This window comes from Acomys minous (assembly GCF_964271855.1).
Source record: "Acomys minous genome assembly, chromosome: 19".
In the NCBI taxonomy this organism is placed as follows: Eukaryota; Metazoa; Chordata; class Mammalia; order Rodentia; family Muridae; genus Acomys; species Acomys minous.
Window position 1 is genome coordinate 32756994 of NC_140499.1, and position 24590 is coordinate 32781583.

Genomic DNA, 24590 nt, shown 5'->3' on the forward strand with positions numbered 1-24590 from the left:
TAGTGAGAATAAGTCCATTGAAGCTTTATTGAAAATCTTGATTTCAAGTAAGATTGCATGACACTGTAGGTAAAAATGCAGTCCAGTCTTGCCAGAAAACTAACTCATTTTTCTTGTCCGCTCAAGCCTCCACGCACCTGTTAGATACCGAAGTCGGATAAAAAGCAGGTCTTTGCCCATTTGCAGCCAGCTCCAAAATGGAACTAACTTAGAACCTGCAATTAAAAATAAATTAAATTAAATTGGGAAAAATATACATCAGCTTAAAATTATAACCTAAAAGTCAGGCTAGGGCTAAGGTTGAACCTGGGCACATGTGTGTGTGCATACACACACACACACACACACACACACACACCAAGCCTGTCAGTGTGAGGAAACTCAGTTGACTATCAAGTATGAAAGTTTCAGAGACCATGGGAGAAAAGGGTTTGTGCATAGAGCATACACTAGGAACTGAGCAGCAGCTCATGAAGAGTAGTAATACTAGAGCTAGAGAGATGGCTCAGAGGTTAAGAGCACTAGCACTGGTGGTTGCTCTTCTAGAGGTCCTGAGTTCAATATCCAGAAACCACAGGGTGGCTCACAACCATCTATAATGAGATCTGGTGCCCTCTTCTGGCGGACAGGCATTACATGTGGGCAGAATACTGTATAAATAAATAAATACATCTTTTAAAAAGAAAATAAAGTAATAATTCCATAGGGTGCAATAAACAGACACAGAGAAAGCCCAGAAATGAACCACTCTCTTCTCTTCTCCTCCTGACAGGATCAGAGCCTAGGCAAGCCTTGAACTCACTACTAGCCCAACCTGGCTCTGAACTTGTGATCCATATTGCCTCAACCTCCTGAGGCCTGGGGTCACAAGTGTGCACAGCCCCACCCAGCAATGAGCAGCTTCAATAGTGACCAGTGATGCCTGTGTGTCCACATGGCAGCTGCCTGCTGCTCTGCCCGCCCCCCCGCCCCCCAGCTACATGGGAACAGCAGCCTAACTGGATGTCTGGTCCCCAAGGTCACTGATGTGGTACCTAACCAGGCAATGAGCACCTCCCGGGAGGAAGGCTCAGCACTCATGTCTAGTGAAACTCCACCTTCAAAGCAGACCCTTCTTAACTCCCTGAGCTTTCTTCTGGGAACTTGAGCACTAAAGCATCTTGGAGACATTCTCTGCTGTTAATCAGAGACAAACTAGGGAGAACTATAGTTAACACAGCTACCTCTGAGATGGAAACGGGCCATGGCGCACACCTGGAAATGATTTTGATCCCCACCCCCTTCAACTGCCCACAGGGTTTTTCCCCTTTGGTTCGTAAATAATGGTGGATTTACATTTTTATAAACACGATGTAGTCTGTATACCCCAGAGACATCTGAATTTAGGTGTCTCACCTGCTACTGTAGCAGGTCTCCCAGAGAGGGGCCGGAGGCGAAATGCACAGGGGAGAGGAAGCTTTGCAAAGGTCTGCAGCTGGTCAGGACACCAGCCCTACAGAGTGAACTCTTCGGGTTTGTTCCCAAGGTAAATAAATGCGCAGAAATGGAGAGCTCACTGCACACCGCCATAGTGTTGGAAAGGCGCCTCACATGTTTCGGTGGATGTCACAGGCTGAGGATGTTAGAGGCCTTTACATGTCAGCATCTACGTGCAGGCACAGGCAACCCTCCGGAGGCTGAGATGGGGACCAGCGGAGTCTGTGAGTTCAAAGCAAGCCTAGGCAGCACACTGAGACCACCACCTCCAAGGCAAGGGCACAGGGATCTGGGTGGCTTAGCTCTACACAGTGGCTTTTAGTACTCATCTAGTAACACTGGAGCCCCCGCAAGAGGCCCACTGAAGACTCAGAGAAGAGTCTGGAAAAATAGCAGGAGGAAATCTGATGGAACACAGTGGGCTCTGTGGAGAGCTAGGGAGAGGGGGTGACCAGAGCCAGCCGACTCAGACAACTGTATTGCCAGGCTAAGGACCAGCTGTTAAGTAAACAGTGCACTCACCCTCAATTTCTGTCCAGTTGACAGCAACTTCTGCTATTGGGATTTGAAGAAACTGTGCAATGTACAGCAGTTCTACGTCAAACGCCCTGAAAGAGAAAATATATTGATGCTTATCTTAAAAAGGCAAGTGTGGGCATCATCAGATGTCTACCAGGGCAGGTGTTGACACTTACGGGCAGATTAAAGCTTCTATGCGGAACAGAAAGCCAGACCCACAGAGGGTCAAATTACTGACACCTAGTGGACCAGAACAAGATATTCAGTGTGGCCATGTGACATTTAAGTGTGAGATGTTGAACCTCAGGCACAGCTCAGAAACCCTCAGATGAAATCGGCCTTGTGTGCTTAAGACAGACGCTTTGATCTCAGCCTTGACCACCTCACGACACAGAACTGCCAGGTTCTGGAAAGGACTCTCTGGTCTCTGGCAGCTGCTTCTCCACTTTCTCCCCGCAGCCAGGGACCCTGCTTTTGTCCCTGATTCAGAGTCCTTGTCCCTTCCCTGTGCTGTCTTGAACAGGTGGGCCCCGGCAGCCACTGAAGCCTAGTCTGGAAAGCTCTGGCTGTGACAGGACACCCACAGGGGTTACTCTGCTCCAACACACACGGTTACAGCCATGCCTACTTGGATCCCTCCTTTCACACAGAACTAGATCTGCAGTTCCACCATTTTCATCTGAAAGCAAAACCAGGCAGCAAGAGCCAATGTACTGTGGCCGCAGCCAGGGCAGGGACTGGGAATTCTGGGTAAGCTTTCCAGGAACCGCAGAGAATGACTAGCACAGGATGCTGAAGGACGACAGAAGAAAAGCAGACACTGGTACCTAAGGCCAGCTACTTTATACTTCACCTGTTTCAATCTAGGAAATCACACACACACACACACACACACACACATACACACACACACACATACACACACACACATACACACACTTTTAATTTTGAAGCTACAGTTTAAGAGAATACTTTTTGTAGTTTATATGAAACCTATTTCTAGAGAAGATGACAGACCTTAAACCACAGATGCACAAATGTGGTAGAGACATCAACCAGGACTTATTATGTAGTTGTGCCGACTACCATGAGGGACAGGTTACACAGAGCTTGTGACTAGCTCTCTGGAGGACCCTTTCACCATTACTTCCCAGGCACTGACAATGTGCCAAGCACCATCTGTGGTAGAGTAGGTTCATAAGTCAAGTCAGGAGGGAGTCCTTCTCTTGCTGCTCCGTCCTCACCCTTACAAAGGTACCGATGAAGCCCTGGGCCACACGCATACAAGGATTCTTCCAACTCAGTGACATTCCCAGATGTCATTCCCAGGGACATTCTTTCAAGAGTGTATGCTTGAAGGAGAGAGATCAGGCTTACGTAATGACGCAAAGGAGAAAGGACTGCAGGTGTGATGGCAGTGGAGCTGTGCATGGCTGGGGAGGAGGAGAGACGCAGGCAGGCGGAGCTCTACAGTCATCTCTACAGGTCATGGGCAGCCACTGCAGGGTTTGAAGCAGAGGGCGAGCGTGATTTCAAAGACCCCTGGGGCTGTGTGGTGCTGGTGGAGATGGGCAGAAACTAACAGGCTGTGGCCACTGCTGGACACATGCTGGAGCCGAGTCAGTGTCAGGAGGCAGGAATGACAAGTCTGTGAGGTCAGAGGGACAAGTCGGGGAAAGATGAAGCCAGTAGCCACAGGAAAATGTTTAAGAAAAGGCTGTGGAGGCAGCAGCCAGGGCTGGACCTGAATGACAAAGGCAGGGTCAATGGACAGGGTTTGAAGAAAGGTAAGAAGAAAAGGATGAATGCACCAGAGAAAAGTAATGCAAACAGCCAGGTTTGAAGATGGTGAGACAGAGAGAGACAGCTTAGCTTTCAAATGACCAGGCAGAGGAGAGAGACCTACCTCTGGAAAGGTGTGTGAGAAAGGGGAAAAGAAGCTTAAGGAAACACGGTATATTCTAGCCTCATGGCTGATGTTGCCTATGTTTACGTGAACAGATAGCATACGTGTCAGTGTGGCTCCCACTGTCTGGATGCCTGCTGGGTAGCACGGTACATTCACTCAGAGACTTACCATCGCTCAATGTGCAGAGACGAGAAGGCCCGGGCTGCTGCTTCTCGGGTCAGCAATTTGAATCCGCACTGTGTGTCCCTGATTCCTTTGACACAAAGGAACCACACCAGGAAATGGAAGCCGTACATAAGAAGAGTACGGAAGTAAGAACGCTAAAACAAAGGCAAAAGAGAAATGATTTTTCCTTCTGGGAGAGACTGGGAACAGCACTTAGACATGCGGCTGACTTGGTGCGCCTCCTGTTTGGATGGCATGGGGCTGCAGGCACTCTGAGCAGGATGCTGCTTCAAGAGCAGGCCTGTAAGAAGAAGCTACTCATCCCTGGGGCCTGAGTCTGAAAGCACACGCACAGGATCTGGGCAGGCACCGCATTCACCTGGCTGCTTCTGTTTTTAAATCATCACCAAACAGAATGACAATAAAGACAAAGAAAGGTGCCCAGAGAGCAGACTTGAGTCCTGGCTGATGAGCAAGACAGACTTGGTGAAACTACAGTAACTGTCTCCTGAGCTACAGAGGGGAAAGGCATCTACCCTTCAGAGTCCTTAGGAGAGTAACAGAATTATGCCAAAGGTGTAAACCATGCACTTGGCAGAGAGTAACCGGAACTCTGAGTTTTATAAGGAAGGCCGAGGCTTTACTCTCACCGCAGCTCCACCGGGAACATGCAGGCAGGGAGACAGAGCCTGCTCCTCTCTCGCCTGCAATCCTAATATCACTCTGATGGCAGGTGGGGGTGGGACAGCTCATCTCAGGACCCTCTGGGAAGCTCACATCTGCTTTCCTCATAAAATACTTGCAATAAACATGGGGGGGGGGCGATTTAAACTCCCAAAAGAGCAATTACACTGAGGAAAGAGACAAACAAACTGAAAGGCAGGAAAATGAAAACTAAAGATGAAAAACAAGACCTGCAAGCTGTGACGTGCAAGGGCACAGGGAAGCACACTAATGGCTACGCTTGCTGTGATAACACTATGCCTTATTTTAGAACCCAGGCGTTTATTAAAAAGGTGTGGTGTCCACAAGTCGAGTTTAATGTATTTGATTTCTAACACACATGAAATTGTAACAGGGGCTTGAGAGGTGGCTCAGGAACTGGAAAACTGGCTGCTCTTGCAGAGGCCCTGGCTTCAGTTCCCAACACCCACATGGTGGTTCACAGCCATCTGTAACTCCAGTTCCCCGGCATCTGATGCCCTCTTCTGGCCTCCAAAGTACGTGAAGTACCTCGCCTGTCCTCCTGGAGAGCAGCAGCAGAGGGGCTGATACCGGGGACACAGTGAACTCTCAGAAAAAATGCATCCGGGCACGATTCTGTTCGCTACTCCTATTCCGTTTGCTGTTCCACCTGCTGTTTAACACTGCTACTCCTATTCTGTTTGCTACTCCACCTGCTGTTTAACACCTTAATTCTTTGACTTTTTTTCACTGTCCTCAGACTGGGCCCCATAGCTTATGTTATGTGCAGCGTCTGAAGAGAAATGACAGGCTGTGCCCTCACTCCTTGACTAGATGCCATGTGTCTCCTGGAGGCAGCTTTCCATAAGACAGGTACAGGATTATAATGGTCTAGACAGTACTCCCACTGGGTGACAGTCACAAGAAGCAATGCAGTAGGCAAGTCCTACTTGCCAGGGAGCAGATCAGTCCATCCTTTGTACGGGTGGCCAGAAGCCCCAAATCAAGCACTAGGTTAGGAGGTGAAGAAATGGACACGGAACAAGACACATTATAAATATGTAGACCTGGGAGAGTCCTGGCAGTGTCTCAACCTCCAGAGTGCTGGGAGCCCCACTGTGCCCAGCTTTGACTAATGGAAGTTCCAAGTAAAGAGAACTTAAAAGCATTAAAAATAAAACCAAAGGGCTGAGGATGCAGCTCAGTGGTGGAGCACTGGCCTGGAGCATAGTGGTGGAGCATCGGCCTGGAGCACAGTAGTGGAGCACTAGCCTGAAGCACAGTAGTGGGGCACTGGCCTGGAGGACACAGGTCCCTGGCTTCAAGCCTCAGTACTGCAGGATGACCAAGCGCCAAAGCATACAGGCACCACCAGCACGCAGAGGCCGCCTCTCTCCGGCTGGATGACTCCAATGGCTCCCCATTCCTCATTTCCCTTTCACCAAAACAGGTTAGCACTGCCCCACAGTCCTTAACATTAAATAATTTAAACAAATTTTTATTTTATGTATGTGAGTGCTTTGCCTGCATGCCCGTATATGCACATGCATGCAGTTCCAGAGAAGGCACTGATCTCCTGGACCTGGGGTTATGGATGACTTCAACTACCGAGTGGGAGACAAGAACTGAACCTAGATCCTCTGCAAGATGTGCCAGCACTTGTACCCACCTACCTATCTCTCCAGCCTCATGCTTCATATTTTTATTTGTTTTTGTTTTTTTGTTTTTCCAAGGCAAGGTTTCTCTGTGTAACAGCTCTGGCTGTCCTGGATTCACTTTGTAGATCAGGCTGGCCTCGAACTCACAGAGATCTGCCTGCCTCTGCCTCCTGGGTACTGGGGCTTCATATTTTTAAAAAGAAAAAAGTTTACCCACAAATTCTTTCAATTAATGTCAGCCTATTTTCATTTGCAAAGCAAATTTTGTTCTTTTAAAGAGATAATTATGCTGTGTTCACAACAACATCCTCCTGTTATACAACATAATAAATACTTTACATACATACCCCACGGCAGTCTGCATTGTCAGGCTACTAGCTGGGACTCAGTTACATTTCCCATCACGGAATTCAGCAACTCCTAAGCCTCTTGGGTACACACTTTTTCCTCTTTCTCTCATGTATATATAACAGTGACGTCAGACTTGCCCGTTTCTCAGCTTTCTATATTAAATGTCTAGAATAGTGACAGTCCCGTGGTTAGCAGGTTAACCTTCTTCAGCACTAATGAGAACTGCATGGAATACAGGATACTAAGTAGATTGTTTATTTTGGAGCTGGAGAGATGGCTCAGGGGTGAAGAGCACTGGCTGTTCTAGCAGAGGTCCTGGGTTTGGTTCCCAGCACCCACAAACATCTGTATCTCTAGCTCCAGGGATCCAGTGACCTCTTCTGCAAGAGCCAGTCATGAGTAGTACACTGCACAGACACACATGCAGGCAGACTATTCACAGACATAAAAGAAAAATATTATATACATAAAAAGTTTATTTCTGAGAAATGGGGCATATAGGGCAACAGTTCTCAGCCTATGGGTTCTGACCCCTTTGAAGACCAAAAGTCCATTTCACAGGGCCACATATTAGACATTTACACCACGACTCATAACTGTAGCAAAGTTGCGGTTGTGCAGTACAATGAAACACCGTTATGGTTGGGGACCTCTGCAGCACGAGGAAGGCTGAGACACTGGTCGAGGGGACCTCTGCCTGAGTGCTCTCTCAGCTGCAGGAGCACTCTCCTTGCTCCCCCGTGAACTCTGCCTGCTTGTCCTTCAACAAAAGAGTGTGGCTTCAACTCTTGTGAGGGGTTTGTGCCTTCACTGTCAGTGTCTCCACAGTTTACCCCATTTCAGAACCACGGAGGGGTACACACAAGTGCCTGGGACCTGCTGCAAACCCAGGACACTGCTCTCATCCTGGAGTCTGATTCAGACAGATGGACTAGCGTACAATTCCCCATTAATCCTGGCCACACACCAGCAACACCGGCTGTACTCCTACTGGTGAACCTCTGTGAGCCTGACAGATACTGGCCTTGCCACTCAACACCTCAGTGAAAAGCCCTGACTGCATCTTCAACACGCACAGACAGCTCCTCACCAAACAGCTTTACCCTTCAGGCTGCTCTGGCTTTTTAGTGTGGCCCACAAAAGAGGAGCCTCCACCCTGGGTCTCAGGTGATTTGTAGCTTTCTAAAAGGGACAATCTTCAGCGAAGTGTTTTCCTGAGCAAAACTCTGAGCAAAACTCAAAATATTCTCTGAACAGAACTTACCATAAAAGCTCAGGACTAGGAATGTTTCAGAGCTTGTTCCATTTTTTTGTGTTTTTTGTTGTTGTTTTTTGATTTAGGAGAGGAGACTCACACACTATAGAAAAAAATATATATTTAAGAAAAGCCTGCTTTATTGAATGATACTCTGTGTCTTATAAACCTCTCTAAGAGCTCTTACATCCTGAGGTAAAGTCTCTACCCATTGTGCACACTGAAAGAAACCAACTGATTTAAAATGTGCTAATTGTTCATAAACTTCAATGAAGTTGAAGGGAAGCTCAGTTTTTAGAGAAAACATAGGAACCCATTTCCTGTCAGGCATGTATGTGTAAGTAAAAAGGGGTTAAAGGTCAATACAGTACTATGCATGGCAGCTCAGGAAAACCTCACCTGAGCAATTGATTCTTTCTCCAGATGAGCTCGAGAACCACAAGCGATAGCCATTTGTTCCTGAGGGAAAAGGAACACCGTTTTCTCATTAATATTTAAGTATCACACTTACTAAGAGGACACTGCTGGGTGTGGTGGCGCACACCTTTAGCCCCAACACGTGGATGGTAGGGGCGGGTGGGTCTCTGTGAGTTCGAGGCCAGCCTGCTCTATGTAGTGAGGCCTCTACACAAAAGGAAGTTAAACTTTAGGTAAGCTCTGACACTTTGCGTCTGAGCTCCGTGCTCCTGGCTCCCCCTCCAGCATGCCCTTGGACTCACCGGCCATGGCTGAAGATCACTCAGCCCCCTTTCTAATTTCTCAATATCTGGAAACTTCGTGGCACCGTCAGCATCTGCCATGAGGATCTTCTCTCCTCGAGAGCTAAAGACACCCTGCGTGCAAACATTCCGGGAGAAAGAAGGTTGTTTATAATTATGCTCAAACTCAGTGTCTTCTCAGTTCATTCTAAATACCCAGGATGGCAGAAGGAGGCCAAAGTTCATTGTGAGGAGGATCTAACATCCCCACACGTTTCTACTGTCTATTTCTGTGTTGAAACCAACAGTTTTCCACGCCTCCTAAGCCGGACACCCATCACACCGCTGTTCTATGTGTCCCACGTTAGCGTAGGTGCTCGTGTGACTCTTGAGCAACACACAAGAGAAGCTGTCCTTGACAGGGTCTGAACAGAGACAGCACACCCGCCCTGCACATCTGTAACCCCCACGGCAGGAGGCAGAAGCAGGAGGCTCTCCAGTCTGAAGCCTCACGTTCTTAGTAGTACAAGCTAAGAAGTTAGTTTCCTTATTAAGGGCAAAGGCAGTGGCACGGACTTCACACCCTACACTTCTTACTGCCCATCACGGCATCTGACACTTGGTAAAATCAGCTCTGGCCAATAGCGCAAACCATGCGCCTGCTGCACAGGGAAATTAGCTGCTTACAAACTCCTGGTTTCTGTGCTGTGCCCGTGAGCGACACAGCTGCTCTGACAGCATCAGCCCTGACTGCACGTTCATCGACACATGTGCAGAACTTTTGACCACTGAGCCTCTGCTGAAGCCAGCCTCCTCCTCAGCATGCCTCACCCGACTCATGGCAGCCTCTGTGCATTGGCCCCTTTATGTCTTGTCACCACCACAGTGCAAATAAACTAAACCTCATAAATACTACACTAGGTGATGGCCGATGACTTTTTCTCAAGTCTTACTCTTGGTTAAGTCTAAGGCACTGAGGGAACACTGTGAGGAGGCCAAGAGTGGCAGTGGGGTGTGTGTGTGTGTGGGTGTGTGTGTGTGTGTGTGTGTGTGTGTGTGATTAGTTTACATTATCTCCTTGTATGAAAATGTAAAACGAAACACGTACTTTTCTACAACATATGCTATCAATTTTTAAAAAGATTTAATCTTATGTGTATGAGTGCTTTGACTACATATGCGTACATGCACCACGTACATACAGGGCCTGCAGAGGCCAGAAGAGGTTACAGATGGTTGTGAGGTGCCATGTGGGTGCTGGGAACCAAACCTGGGTCCTCTGCAAGAGCAGTCAGTGCTCTTAAGGGCTGGGCCATCTTTCCAGGGTAAATGTTTTATTCAGACATATTGTTTTTAAATTTACATGTATTATTTATAAGCCCGGCTAGCTCAGTCAGACATAAGCAAACAAACAGGCAAATGCTCCTTGGCCCAAAGCTCTGATCTGAGCGCACATGCCCTTGCATCCTCCTGTGGCCCACACTGCGGGTCGCCACCCCCAAGGCTCACACCACATCTCAAGACTTCCTCCTTTCAGAAGGAACAATGATTTGTCAAGAATGAAAATGTAAAAACAGAAAGTATCAGCAGGCCATAGTGACACAAACTTGTAATCTCAGCTCTTGGGAGGCTGAGGCAGAAGGATTGCTCTGAGTTCAAGGCCAGCCTGGGCTGAGGAAGACACTATCTAAACAACCACCACAACAAAACAGGAAAGAAAAGAGACAAACCAGAAATAAGGAAAACAATCCTCCTTCTCCCTAGGAACCAGGACGGCTGTGACACTTTCCTGGCCCCTGAGATGTGACCAAGTTACCAGGTGGAGTTTGGGGGAAGTATTTTACTCCCCCGTCTGGATGGATCATGGAAGTGACGGGAAATGCTCTTAAGAGTCACTTTGTGTTCACAGGGAAGAGGTGAAAGGTGAGTGCCAGGGCCTCTGCTGACAACAGAGCTAAACAGAGTCCTACTGCTTACCTCTCGGGTTCTCTTTCAGGGAAAAGACAAGCCACTAAAGGAATGTTATCTGGATTTTCTTTTCATGCATTGGGTTCTTTGGCCCTTTTTTCAGTTTAGCTTGGTTTCTGTCTGACAGGCCTTGGCTGAAAACAACTACTCTGGCCTAGGCCTTGTAGGCGCCTCGCCTGAGCCTCTGCCCAGTCTCCCCTCCTCCACTCCACTCCTGCAGTGCCTGTCTTCCCTGCCACATCAGCCACGCCAGGATCCACCTGAGTCCAGGCCACCAGGCTCTGCGGTTCCTTCCCATGGGAAAGATCAACACACAAGAGCATGCTGCTCCATTGTAAGCAAAGCCACTCTAGCCACAGCAAAGACAGTGGGAAATTCAACACAAACATCTTCTGAGTCATCTACAGAGCATGATGCTTAGACTTTGGCAAGTCAAAACTGTAGTTATTACAGTTATTGATAGATTAAAATACTGATATTTGATATGTGGTTATAAGCTGAAAAAGGTTACTGAAATACCTTTATATTTTAAACAAAAATGTGAATTATTACCATCCTAACAGCACCACCTTTCCCTCGGTTCTGCACCAGTGTTATCACTCGTACTTTGTCACTTCCATATTTCTGGCAGTATTTCAAAGCGACCTGTCGGTGACATAAAAGTCAGAATACAGTTAGCTTGGAGGACTGATGTCAAAGATATGAGTTACTGTGATGTGATCAGAACATGTTATATGCACATACTAAATGCCACACTGTGCCCCCTAAACACGTGCAATCGCTGTCAGTTAAGATGCATATAATCAGTATACACAGAAAGGTGAACATAACTCAGATTCCCAGACACCACTTCAGCTCACCCTTCTTGTGACCAGAGTCTCAACAGGACCTATGTAGGTCAGGCTGGTCGTTGGCGTATCCATGGGGGAAGACACAGCCCACTGTGGGTGGCATCATTCCCTAGGCTAGGCCCCAAGAGCTGTGTGACAAGCAAGCAAGCTGACATTGTGGGCGCATTTGTTTTTCTCTACCCTCGATTGTGGATGCGGTGTGACCAGCTGACTTCTGCCCCTATGACATCCCAGCATGATGAACTGGAGCCTGTGAGCCAAATAAACCCCTTCTCCCCAAAGCTGCTTTCTCAGTCAGGGCATCTTACTAGCAACAGAAGTAAAAGTAGGACAGAAAGTTATGAGCACAGCTTTGGGTTCCTCCTGCAAGTAGACGTACACCCCACATGCACTAAGTGACTCTCAGTTTTCTATCAAGCAGCCATTCTAAGAGCACATATATTTACCTTTGAAGTCTGGTCTTCACTGCCATCATCAACGACTATCACCTCATAGGTGAATGTGGGGTCATGTTTCTTCAAGAAGCAAAAATTACAAATCATAATTTGGTTAAATTATGATAGAGAACAGTAAAGTTTTAAGTGGTTTTTAATTTTCATTTATATTTGTGTGTGCATGCATACATGTACAGTATGGGGTGGGGGACACAACCATGGTGCACATATGGAGGTCGGACGCCAACTTGTGGAGGATTGTTTTTGAGGAAAGGTTGTCCTCTGATCTCTGTATGTGCACCCACTTCTACAGTGTGGGTCACAGGGATCAACTCAAGTGGTCAGGCTTGGCAGCAGGGGCCTTTACCCAGTGAGTTACCTTGCCAGTCTGTAAAACTGTAATTTAAAATTATTATTATTAGTGTGTGTGCGTGTGTGTGTGTACATGCATATTGGTTCTCTCCCTCTACTGTGGGTTCTCAGAAATTGAATGCAAGTCATTGGGCTGGCCCAGCAAGCTCCTTTACCCACTGAGACACCTTGCTAGCCCTAACAAAGTTGTAATTTAAGCAATAAGTGTTCTAGTGTTGCTAGGGACAAATACAAACAGTAGTACACAAACCACATGAACTAAAAGGGCTCAGGAGGAGCAGGACAGATGATGGGTACAACAGAAGCTGGGACCACGCTAACACTAACAGCTCTGTGTGCAGTGCCCTCACCTGTCCCGTACCGCAAGTGAGGAAAAAGCATGCACTTGGGACACTAGGGCAGGGTAGGAAGGAGACATGCATGAGGTCAGAGGTCAGAGGAAAATTCGACTTGGCTGCATCACTCCGCAGCTTTGCAGAAGCCCAATTCACTTCTGACTTACTTCACACTTAAGTTCTGAGTCTATTATTGTCCCTTTCGGCCTTAAAACCCAAAGCAATGTGAATCAAAATAAGGGATTTTCTAGACAGAGAGACAGAAAAAGACCGAGCTATAAAGCCTACTTCATCTTTAACTGTCCCTAGAGATGTGAATGAGTATGCTTCTGAGTACAAAAGTGAAAGCATTAAAAAAAAAAAAAGATGTATATATCTTTTAGGGTTGAGTATGCAACCCCTGCAGTGTGTCCACCTAGCATGTATGCTTAAGTGTAAATAAACCCAATAATTCTGTACTAAAGTATTTTATCTTTGTATAACTGGTTTATGGTTTTAAAGTTTTTTAAGACTGTAATTTTATATTGCTTAATGTGCATTCATTTGAGAAACAATGCTCACAAGAATATGCTACGAAGACTCTAATGGATCTCTCTGTGACCACACACACACACACGCGCGCACACACACACACACACACACACACACACACACACACCCTCTTTTTAAAGATATCACAGAAATGAGTCTGTACACATTCACTGGCATGTAATCTATAACACATCACCAAGCAAGAGAGAGTTAGGAGGTGGGGAGGGTATACATGAGAGAAATGCCAGCTTCCTGGTTTGTCTGCTGCTGGAGGTAGCCTGCTGCACGCTGGGCCTGCTCGCTGACAGCCAGCAGCAGGCTGAGCCACAAGTGGCCCAGAGATGAGTGCTGCCCCCTCATGACGCGGCTAGCTTGGGGTCTACGATCTATCGGTGACCAGCTTTAGTTTTAACAGGAAACGTGACACTGAAAAAAGACTGATACCTGTCTCTTCTCTAGGTAGTCCAGGGCTTCGTCCATCATCACTGGCACTAAAGGGAAAAACATATTTTATAGATTGCTTTTGACAGTGAGTTAGCTCGCCCCAGCACGCTCCGTTCTCACCCAGAATGTCCCCTGGCCTCATCATATTACTTCTCCAGGAGACTTCAATCCTGCCATCTCACTGTCCCCTCCTCCCAATCACAGCTCCAACTACACAGCGGAACTGCGTGCAGCAAGAGCAAACACTGCACGCTCCCATTTCTTCCCACATGGCCCATTAGCAAACAAACTCAAATAGACCTTACACCGTTTTTCCTCATTGTAGGAAGGCACTACAACAGACAGCTGTATCGTAGGTGAGTCCCAGATGCTGGGTAAAGGTTCCTTCCTGCCTTTGGCATTGAGGAAGAATTTCTCTTCCTCGTGTTGGTAACACGGTGGTATTTTTGTAGCAGTTATAAACGCAACAATGGAAACCTAAAGGCAGACATGAAAAAACAGGTTACACTGATCTCTTAATATTTGTTGTTCTAAGACATTATCAGTTGAACTTTTGGGGGGGGCATGGGAGTAAATAATATGTAGTCTCAGGTTTGACTCTTTAGCAGTGTTATGGGGTGATTCTGATGTTGTATGGCAGCTAGCACCCTAAACAGCCCCTCAGGGACTGACAACTGTCCTTGTCCCCATTAGTAATGTGCTAAATGCTTTAAGAGGCCTTGTTTCCACTTTCATTCCTCGGGCCCCTGCTATGCCCTATCCAAGCATCAATATGGGAAGTCCAGCCTACTCTTACAAATGGACAGCGAGGTACCATTTCAGGAGCATGTACAAGAGAGGGCAAATCCATATGACAGCTGTAATATGGAAGGGCCAAACAGGCTCAGCCTATGGAGGACAGGTTTCCTTGGAGCCCTACAGGAGAGACCATAATGCTTAAGAACATATTCTGCTGCTTATCGCTGACTTGAATTGAGAACGCAGCATCTTCTGGAGGAACGTATAAGACTTGTAGGGTCCTGGGGCTGGAGAGATGGCTCAGCAGTTAAGAGCACTAGCCGCTCTTGCAAGGAACCCAGGTTTGGTCCCCAGTATCCACGTGGCTACTTACAACCATCCATAACTCTAGTCCCAAGGGGTCTGGCACCCTTTGCTGGCCCCCGAGGACACGAGGCATGCACACACTGCACATACATACATTCAAGCAAGGTACTCACACACACACAATAAAAAATAAATATTAAGACCCAAACTCATAGGTGCCCTTTACATCTACTTGGGAAGCTGGCTTTGGTGGTAACGAGTCATAAATTGTGTCAGTGAACTTTGTTTCAAAACGAGCTGCACACATCTGAAATTCTGCTCTACTGTACTTTGATGGCCATCTCTAGTCCCCTACTATGTGCGTACTGGTGTGGGCACAGGGACTGCAGCCACAGCAATAGTTAAGAGTCCTCCTATGAGGGCTCAGGGGTTGAGAACACTGACTCTTCCTGCAGAGGACCTAGCTCAGTTCTCAGCACCCACATGGTGGCTTGTAACTGATTGATTGAAAGTACAAGCTCCAGGGGACCAAAGTCCCTGGCTTCTGCACTCATGTGTACACACTTAAAAATAAAAAATAAAATAAAATAAAAAATAAAGAGCCTGGCAGTGCACTCTACTGCCCAGATTGTGACTTCTGAATTCAGTTTTCCACGGAGGGCAATCAATGCTCCTGAGAAAACAATTAACCTGGATCTGGGGTGAGAAGGTGTATGCCAACACAGCATGTCCCACAGAAAGCAAAATCTATCTGTAACCAGGAGGGCTGCATGGAAGGGGACAGGTGTGTGTGTGTGGGGGGGGGGTCACTTGAAGATGCTTCTCAGGCCCCTGAGGAAGGCCTCGCAGCACGAGAAGAATAGTCACTGCAGTGAGTGGCAACGTAGAGAAACTTAAGGCTGTAGTAATGCAAAAATAAAAGCTGGCTACCAAACAGCTTATCATCTTAAAAAACGTGTGCTTCCATATGTAAAGGTCTTTCAGGTGATTGGGTACCTGAGGGCTTTTCATTTAAAAACCAAAACCAAAACCAACCCCCCCCCCAAAAAACCTAAACCCACCAAAGAGTCACACATACATTTAATTAAATCTCCAAATCGTACAAGAAATCTAAAGGGCAAAGGTAAGGAGACACAGGAAGGCAATCCGTGAAATGCATACTGGCAAGCCCAAGAGTATAAATTCACAGGGAAGTTGGAAACACAGGAATAGCAGGTTTTAAAGACAGTTGGAATTACCTTATTAAAGCTTCTAGAGGAGGGTCTTTATAGAAATAAATGCAGATGAGTTAGAGATGAAATGTTATTTGGAATTAAAAATAATTTTTTTTGAAAGAATGCTAGCGGGTGGATGGAAATAAGGTGAGTTTCCAGTTGCAACGCGCGGTACACCAAGTGCAATATGCATGCAGTAAGATTAAGGGTACCTCTGCCAATGCAAGCCAGTGGGTCCTAGTATACAGTCCACACATGATCGTGCACGCACTCATCTGTACAACAGATTCAAAGCAAGGCGGCCACAACCCAGAACTGTGCCCACAGTTCCAAGCCTTTAAAGAAGGCATTTTAGTAAGAGAGGGAGCCTGGCTCAACAAGACACCCAGCAGCAAAGTCATCTGGCTACACAACCCCTAGACTGTGCATGTAACTAATATGACAAGGCGGCAGAGGCCTTCCTGGCCAGCTGTCCAGCCATCTAGTCTTACTATCAAGAAAGCTTTTTAAAAATCTCCATTTTCTGACTGACTGAGTGACGGGCTCCTTTGAAACTATATGGCAGAGCTCAGTTGGCAAATCTGCCCTCTTCTACATTACCAGCGGACGTCTGCAATGTTTCTATAGGAATGGCAAAGAAAATGCTAGGGTGCCTGATTCTTGTGCAAAAACGACCCCTGGCCCAATAGGAACAGAAAGAGGTCTGGGCCTGTCTCTCGCTTACCCATCGTCCCTAGTCTTTTGGGTCCACTGCTCTGCTGCAGCACATGACACACGGGAGGCAGAGGAGGAAGGCTGGGGGTGGTGACAGGCTGGGCGGGTGCGTGGGTGTTCAGGGACAGGGGTCCAGGAAAGCTAGGTGGGCACTCGGACAGAGGTTCCAATAGGGAGACAAAAGGCCAAGGATTTCAGGGTATCTGGGTGCAAGGGGCCCGTGCACGAGAGGGAGGGGCGGAGGGGGACACCCGGAGCACGGGACTCCACCATAGTCTCACCAGAATGAGCGCGGCCACCGCCAGCGCCACGCCGAGCCACACCAGCTGCAGCAGCAGCGTAGCCATCCCGTAGCGCCACACTCGCGGAAGCGCCGCTCGGCGTTCGGCCCCGCCCCACCCCGCCCCGCCCCGCAGGAGAGGCCGCGCTGGCCTGAGACCGCCGCCCGCAGCGACCCCGCGTGGCTCCCACGAGGACTGCAGGGCCGGTCCCCGAGTTCAGCGAGTAAAACCCCTGGACATCTGCGAACTGACAGCGCTTCCACCCTCACCCACACGCCGTGCAGTGCAGCCATCTAAGGATGCCTGGCGCCGTGGACTGTTTCGGAGTGAGCCCTTTTAGTCTCGCGCGTGTGTATGCATGTGCACGTGCGCGCCGGCCCGTGGGGACCGGGGCGTGGGACCTCGGAGGCTAGCGTAGCGATCGGTTGTGAGCAGTACGGACCCCGGCGCTTCCCCGCCATTGGCCTGGTCCTAACCAGGTGCTCGCGGGACGCTCGGGCCAGCCGGAGCTGGTGTTCATTCTCCGTGTCCAGGAACACAGCAGCCCCTCCCCGCGGAAGGAGGCGCTTCTCTAACCCCAGGATTCCTCAAAGTCTCCCGGGCAGGACGCACGCCTTGCGAGGGAAGGGCGCAGGCGCGGAGGGCTGCGCAGGCGCAGTACGGGCGGGAAGATGGCGGCCGGTTTCAAGTGAGTGGCGGCGCGCGCAAAATAAGGCCGCGGTGCGGGTGTGGCGCATGGCGGCGGGCGGGGGCGCCCCGAGTCCTCCTGGACTCTACCCGTGCAGGCGCTGAGGGACAGCGCACCCAGGACGGTTCCGACCGAGAGTCACGCCGCTTTCCAGGCAGTGGTGCCTCCGGAAGGGACCATGAAACCTTTAAGGGCGCTCTGGTTAAACCCAAAGCCGCCCACGCGTGTAACTTGCAAACTGGTGTCTGCTGTAACTTTTGGTTAGTTGATGAGGCCCAACGTACCTCCCCAAACTGTAAAAATACACTCTTCCGTGGCCATTCAAGTTAACAGGTACCGCAAATTGAGGCTTACTGCGTTAAGTCAGACGCTAAGTCTCCTGCTTCTGATGTTGACATCCATGTGGCAAGAGCCTTGGATGACTAGGTCGCAGCTAAGATCACTGATGAAAACCGGTGGCTACTGTAAGGCTTTTATGAATATGGTTAACGCCGTTTCAGAAGCCTAAGCGTGTGGAGCTTGATGCCTCAACACTTAAGTTCTGAGTTTATCCTGTAAGGTGCACTAACTTACATTTTAAACATGTTTCAGAACCGTGGAACCGCTAGAGTATTACAGGAGGTTTTTGGTGAGTAAAGGTGATTTTGTACCTTAGATCTGTGAGTAAAAATGTCATGCTTTAGTTCATTTACATTAATGGGGCTTAATGTGTTTACTACTGCATAAGCGAAATACTACATATATAATCTATTTCCTTATAAACATTTAGAAAGAAAACTGCCGCCCTGATGGAAGAGAACTTGGTGAATTCAGAACTACAACTGTCAACATAGGTGAAGCGGCTGGATGGGACAATAATCGCCCCCCCCCTACTTCCCGCCCTGTTTATCTTTTGTGCAACCTAAAGTCAATTTCCAGTCAACTGTACTATATCAAAGGCATTTGCTGGTGTTAAAGAGATTTTTATCATTACACCAACCTTGTAGTTGATCTAAACATAATTTGTTCAAATTGGGAGACAGAAGAAAGAAAAAAAAAGACATTAAGTAGTAATACCATTTTCAAGTCACTGACCTGAACCTGTCAAAAGCTCCAGAGGCACCTGAAGAAAAGTCTAGGAAGATAACCATACAGACTAAAGCATTTAAACCGCTTTGTAGGAAACTTTTCTTATTTTTCATAAATCCTGTGTTTACCAGGTTCAGTGAGCACGGCGGACGGGTCAGCTCTAGTGAAACTGGGGAACACCACGGTCATTTGTGGCATTAAAGCGGTAGGTTTACTGCATGTCTTCTGATGGCTGAATTCCAAATTAGTTTCATGCTTGCGAGGTTGTGATTAACCAGGGGTCAGTATTTAGAATTATAATTTCCCCAAGTTTTGCGTATATGTGTGCGTGCTCTCTGTTTTGAAACATGTCACTAATGTTTTTATACGGCAAACAATTGAGAGTGAATCCTCAGCACCTTGGCAGTGTGGTCTTTGAACTGTGATTTCTTTTAGCCGTTGATAGCGTATGCCAGTCACATGGGAATAGTAGCCATCTGCTGACCGGTTGCACTTGGAGCACCTTTTTAAAAAGGTACTTTGCAGGATCACCAGTCTCAGCGTCTGAGCAGAAGGCAGGCAGGCGTGATGACGAAGCTTGTGCTTCCTGATGCTACACTGAGCAGCTTTGCTGGTTTAGGTCTGTGGTCAGGATGGAGTGGTACCTGTCAGAACACACACTCCTTACCAGGTTTATGCTGGGAGCTTAATGGCACTGTCTCATTAGGGCCTTAGGAATAGCCCCCGGGGAGTAGGCAGGTTCTGTTTATCTGGAAAGATCAATAGCTTGCCCCAGATCTCTAGTAGGTGTGGGGCTACAGCTGGGTTGGGCTGGTTATTGCTAGTTAACATACTTTTGACCACTAATAGTTCCCAAGTCTGGCTGTGTCAGTGTCACTTGGGGATTAAATTCAGCTTCTTAGCTACCACACAAGTGCACAGAGGGTAGGCCGAATGCCACTGATGCTTGCTGATGAGTAGCGTAGTCCGATTACACTGCCCTTTAACCTCCTTGGGAGCCACTGGTAAGGCAGCGCCGCAGTCCTTAGGGCCTTGGGCCTCTGCCATAATTCCCCAAGCACTGTAGATGCTAAACGTAGGCTAAGTGGCTGGTGTGGTCTTTGGACCAGCCTCTGTGAATGGCTACAATGTCTTTGTAGTGTTTGGGTGGCTTCTTTCACTGGAATACATTTATTGGCCTTTGTAGGAATTTGCAGCACCGCCAGTCGATGCTCCCGATAGAGGATATGTTGGTGAGTTAAATGGTCTTATAATTTTAATGAATACTTGAGCAAGTTTAAAGTTAACTATTGTAGGGAAGTCCTGGTAATTGAGGGAGATAGCAATTCCCAGTGTTGAGAAATAGAACCAGCCACCACTGCCACCACCACACACAAAAAGCTTTCTGCTTATCAGAAGGTTACAGCAAGGCGAGGTACATTACACGAGCTTAACTTGGCAGTCTTTGTTTACATACTCAGTTGTCCTTGTCCACTGGTCATTGTAGGTAAAGGCAGTCATTGCAGATTGAAATCCTGTCTGCACTCTATTGAAAATACTGGGCATTATTTTTGGGTTTGTTATGGTAGGAACCAACATTTAAAACTTTAATGGCTGGGTTTGAGCAGAGGACTGTCCTGCTACAGACTGAGGTACTTGGGAGAAGAATCCAGAAAAACAGTAATAACTGTGGTTGAAGCATAATAAACTTCTTAAGCGCTATGGAAAAACATTAGAAAAGTGTAACTTTTTCTCTGAGCCTGGCAATCCAAGAAGAATCCCCCTGAAGAGTCCCCCATGGCCAGGCATCTGTAGTACGGACCCAGCGGCCAGGGTGCACTTTGGTTCACAGCTGCAGTGTTTCTTTCAGTCCCTAATGTGGATCTACCACCGCTGTGTTCATCGAGGTTTCGGACTGGACCTCCTGGGGAAGAGGCTCAAGTCACCAGCCAGTTCATTGCAGATGTCATTGAAAAGTAAGACTATTAAGATAAAGTTTTACCATCATTCATTGTCAGGTGTTTTGCCTTCACATTAATTGTATCCTTTTCATTAAATCAAGCTCACAGATAATTAAGAAAGAGGACTTATGTATCTCTCCAGGCAAGGTAAGAGCAGACTGAGCTTGCATGGCTGTGTGGTCTAATGTGGGAATGGTGGTTAATCAACAACCTTGAGCCCTGAGGCTAGAATTTAGAAGGACTTCTGTAAAGGTTAATTTCATCCCATATTTGTATAAATGACTGCTTCATAAGTCCTTTCTGACTGGGATGAGATGGGGTCACACTGTGCACCCAGGCTGGTCTTTGCCTGATGATCCTCCTTCCCCAGCCTCCCAAATGCCGGGATTACAGGTGTGTGCCATCAGGCCCAGTTAACAAATAATGCACTACACTACCTGTCTGGCTAACTTCTAAGCTAAAGTTATACACATCACACTTAACTTTTAGAGCCTAACACCACACCCCCACCCCCAGACAGGGTTTCTCTGTGTAGCCTTGGTTGTCCTGGACTCACTTTGTAGACCAGGCTGGCTTCGAACTCAGAGATTCGTCTGCCTCTGCTTCTCTGAGTGCGTGCCACCAACCCCAGCTAAAGCTTAACTTTTAAGCTAATGTTACACACACACCCCTTTTCAATTAAAAAAAGAAAAGAAAAAGCTTTTATCCCTTATAGCTCATCAGGTTTTGCTTGGGCTGTTGTTTATTGTGAGCATAGTATTTTCCTACAGTAGCTTCCCTTGCTAATTTATAGTGCCAACTGGCACAGTGAAATCTACATTGCACATTATGAGGACACAGGTTGCAGCTGGCCCTTTCATTTGCAAACCTAAGAGCAAGAATAAAACTTTTCTTTGCACTTATAGCTTTATTAGGGAAATAGACAAGTTTGTCACTTGTCAGTTTGCTAGTCAGCCCAGCTTTCCTAACTTTCCCACTTCGACTTTCTACTGTATAAAGGTTAAAAAAAAAAAAGATTTTAGGCTTTCAAGTCTATCTTGTTTTGTCTAACCAATGGTTGTATAATACTTAGGCCCAAGGAAACAGCAATATGCTTCATCAGGTCTAATTTCTTTACTATTTTAGCTTGCTTGGGTTCTATACTGTGACCTTATTTGCCTAGACTACGATGGAAACATTTTGGATGCCTGCACGTTTGCTTTGTTAGCAGCTTTAAAGAATGGTAAGCAACCTTAATAATTTCCCTGTTAATATGATCAGAATCCAGCTGGTCAAAACCTTTTAAAGATCTTCTGGATATATCATTTGCATAATTTTTGTTTTGTGAGACAGAGTATCCCATAGCCCAGGCTGGCCTTGAACTCCTGACCAACCCTTCTGCCTCACCCTCCCAAATGCTGTTAATAGTGTAAGTATGAACTACCTTGCCCAGGCTGTGCTCCTAGAATTAGTCAACTTTACAGAGTTTTCTAAAATATACTTCCTAGTTTTCTATTCTTTAGCTCAGTAGCCTTTCAGAACTGCCTGGATTCTCTCCACTTGTAGTCATTAGGGCAGCAGTCCTTCCTAGAATCCACTGACGTGGATAGAGGATTCTCACGTGTAATGTAGGTGGCTCATGCAGACAGACCATAAATATCACCTCTGATAGTGATGCTTTCTAAAAAGGGCCCAGTTTAGCTTGATAATGTCTTAAAATTTCACTTGTGTGTATTCCAGGTCATTCTACATTGCTAAACATAGTAAAACTAAGCCAGGCATGGTTGTGCATGCCTGTAATCAACACCCAGGTGAGGAAGATCGCAGTTTGAGACCAGTTAGACTATAAAACAGGGTTAATACTGATATTAGTGTAGTCTTAATTAAAATAGCAATCCAGCCTGTTTGCTTCCTTTGCTATAAATGGTGCCAAAGAACAACACTTACTATAGGAGTGTGGATGTAAAATAGGAGATGCTACAAGCTTGTGGTGGTGGTGCACACCTTTAATCCCAGCACTCGGGGCAAAGGCAGGTGAATCTTGGGTTACAAACCAGCTTGGTCTACAGAGCAAATTCCAGGACAGCCTGGGCTACACAGAGAAACACTGTCTCGGGGAAAACAAAACAACAAAAATCATCTTGCGCAGAACACCAGATGTTCTGAGAAGCAGTTTTCCTTTCCCATATTAACCTCAATTGTTAAGAGATACTTAAATAAAATTATGCTGACACTAAGTGAGTAGCACACAACTCCTATCCCAGAGTGAATTCCAAGCCAGATGGGCTGCATAGTGAGATCCTGTCAAATCCACCAGTAACTGTTAGGGAGAAGTTAAGTGGGGGTAAAAGTTAAGAAAGCATAGAAACCAAGCTGCATACCATACTCACTTTACATGTTTACTTGGCTTTTTCTAGTGCAGTTGCCTGAAGTTACTATAAATGAAGAAACTGCTTTAGCAGACGTTAATTTAAAGAAGAAAAGTTATTTGAATGTCAGAACAAACCCAGTTGCAACTTCCTTTGCTGTGTTTGATGAGTAAGTTAACTACATATAACATTCTAGGTTCTAAGTCAATAGCTTGTTACTTAACTGCTTTGTAAGAAATGTCCACCAGGCAGCCACAACCCTAATTTGCAGGGGCATTTGAGCCCTGCCCTGCAGTTCCTTTCCAGACCTTCCACTTGCACGGGACTAGTTCTGTCCTCACTTCACTTGCGCCTAGGGTTATGCCCTTTTCCTGGCTGATGAGGAAGAATAGATGGGGCCTGTCCATACTAGGCAAGAACTCCATTGCTGAGCTATGCTCCAAGGCTCACTACTGTATAATCTTCTGAAACCATCTTCAGTATTTGCTGATGTTCCCAAGCTGAAGAGCAAGGTGTTTGTAAGTCCTGGACTGCAGGGTGCTTCTGCTCCAGTCCTGGACTAGCTCCTCCATACCCAGGCTGAAGCAGGCAGGTCTTTGAAATTAGTCTGTTCATCAAATTCACATCACCCCCCCCACACACACACACACACACTTTTTTTTTTCATGTAGCACTTTGCTGATAGTTGATCCTACTGGAGAGGAGGAACACCTATCAACAGGAACCATAACGATAGTAACGGATGAGGAAGGCAAGCTGTGTTGTCTTCACAAGCCAGGTATGCGCTTTTTACGGCAGCTTTAAATTTGTAGTGGGGAATAGGTAGGTGGGTATCAGGTGTAATGTATGGTATTTGACTGTTTAGCTAATCTAAAGTTACGGGCTTGTTACTTCAGTGTTGTGTGTCATTCTGAAACTGAGGACATAACTGTCTTCTGTAGATCTTCATAAAACTAACCTACAGATCTTGAGACCACAACACTTGATTTAGAAGATCTGATTTTAAAAACAACCATTTGACATGATTTTCAGTTTTCACAAAATAATGGAAACACTGAACACTGGTGTAATTTTTAGGTGGGAGTGGACTGACCGGAGCTAAGCTTCAGGACTGCATGAGTCGAGCAGTTACAAGACACAAAGAAGTAAACAAGCTATTGGATGAAGTAATTCAGAGCATGAAACACAAATGAACAGCCACCACGATTGCAAAACAGCTGTAAAAATTTGTATTTGTTACATAGTGCACAGGCTTTTTATACTAAATAAATACCAAATTACATTCTCTTGAAAGACATTTGTAGTACGTCTTACATTATTTCTGTAGATGGTTAACCATGTCTCCATGTGCTTCTGTATAAAGTGTGCACATCTATCAGTGCAAAATACTGACAGGAGGAAAAATGAGTAAAAATACAATTCTTTTCATTCAATGGTCTTGTGTTTGTAAAAAAGAAGAAAAAAATAGCTCAGAATTTTGGAGTGGTTGGCATGCCTCTCTTCATTTTACTCTTTGACTGGCCGCCTGCATGGCGGTGACGATGTAGCTGGGCTGTTTGTGCGGCTGCTGCTGCCATGGCCATTTGATGCTGCAAGAATCGCAACTGCTGCAAACGGGAGGGGAGAAAAGAGATCACTATAGT

The 24590-nt window shown here is 46.7% G+C and overlaps 3 protein-coding genes across 5 annotated transcripts in view; 1 reads left to right on the forward strand and 2 right to left on the reverse strand.

The window, feature by feature from the left end:
* ALG5 (ALG5 dolichyl-phosphate beta-glucosyltransferase) lies at nucleotides 1-17485 on the reverse strand. Of its 2 annotated transcripts, none has more exons than XM_084769812.1 (10): nucleotides 17346-17485; nucleotides 13956-14127; nucleotides 13651-13697; nucleotides 11981-12049; nucleotides 11236-11328; nucleotides 8737-8850; nucleotides 8417-8476; nucleotides 4073-4224; nucleotides 1999-2084; nucleotides 1-215 (listed from the first exon to the last, which is right to left on the reverse strand). In XM_084769812.1, the coding sequence occupies exons 1-10, from the start codon at nucleotides 17421-17423 to the stop codon at nucleotides 100-102; spliced, it is 987 nt and encodes a 328-aa protein (XP_084625938.1). In that variant the 5' UTR covers nucleotides 17424-17485; the 3' UTR covers nucleotides 1-99. The 2 variants fall into 2 exon arrangements, with proteins under 2 accessions (XP_084625938.1, XP_084625939.1); XM_084769813.1 differs by lacking the exon at nucleotides 17346-17485 and adding an exon at nucleotides 16904-17038.
* EXOSC8 (exosome component 8) lies at nucleotides 17456-24375 on the forward strand. 2 transcript variants are annotated; one of them, XM_084769815.1, is made up of 11 exons: nucleotides 17456-17591; nucleotides 18183-18219; nucleotides 18361-18424; nucleotides 18791-18864; nucleotides 19846-19891; nucleotides 20509-20614; nucleotides 20701-20746; nucleotides 21725-21821; nucleotides 22996-23116; nucleotides 23619-23725; nucleotides 24025-24375. In XM_084769815.1, exons 1-11 carry the CDS (start codon nucleotides 17575-17577, stop codon nucleotides 24138-24140), a joined length of 831 nt encoding a protein of 276 aa, XP_084625941.1. In that variant the 5' UTR covers nucleotides 17456-17574; the 3' UTR covers nucleotides 24141-24375. The 2 variants fall into 2 exon arrangements, with proteins under 2 accessions (XP_084625941.1, XP_084625940.1); XM_084769814.1 differs by lacking the exon at nucleotides 17456-17591 and adding an exon at nucleotides 17613-17924.
* SUPT20H (SPT20 homolog, SAGA complex component) overlaps nucleotides 24154-24590 on the reverse strand; it is a 33840-nt gene continuing 33403 nt past the window's right edge. The window contains exon 26 of the mRNA XM_084769816.1: nucleotides 24154-24554. Within this exon, the coding sequence (XP_084625942.1) occupies nucleotides 24417-24554 (138 nt within the window). The 3' untranslated portion in view covers nucleotides 24154-24416. The remainder of the gene's footprint in view (nucleotides 24555-24590) is intronic.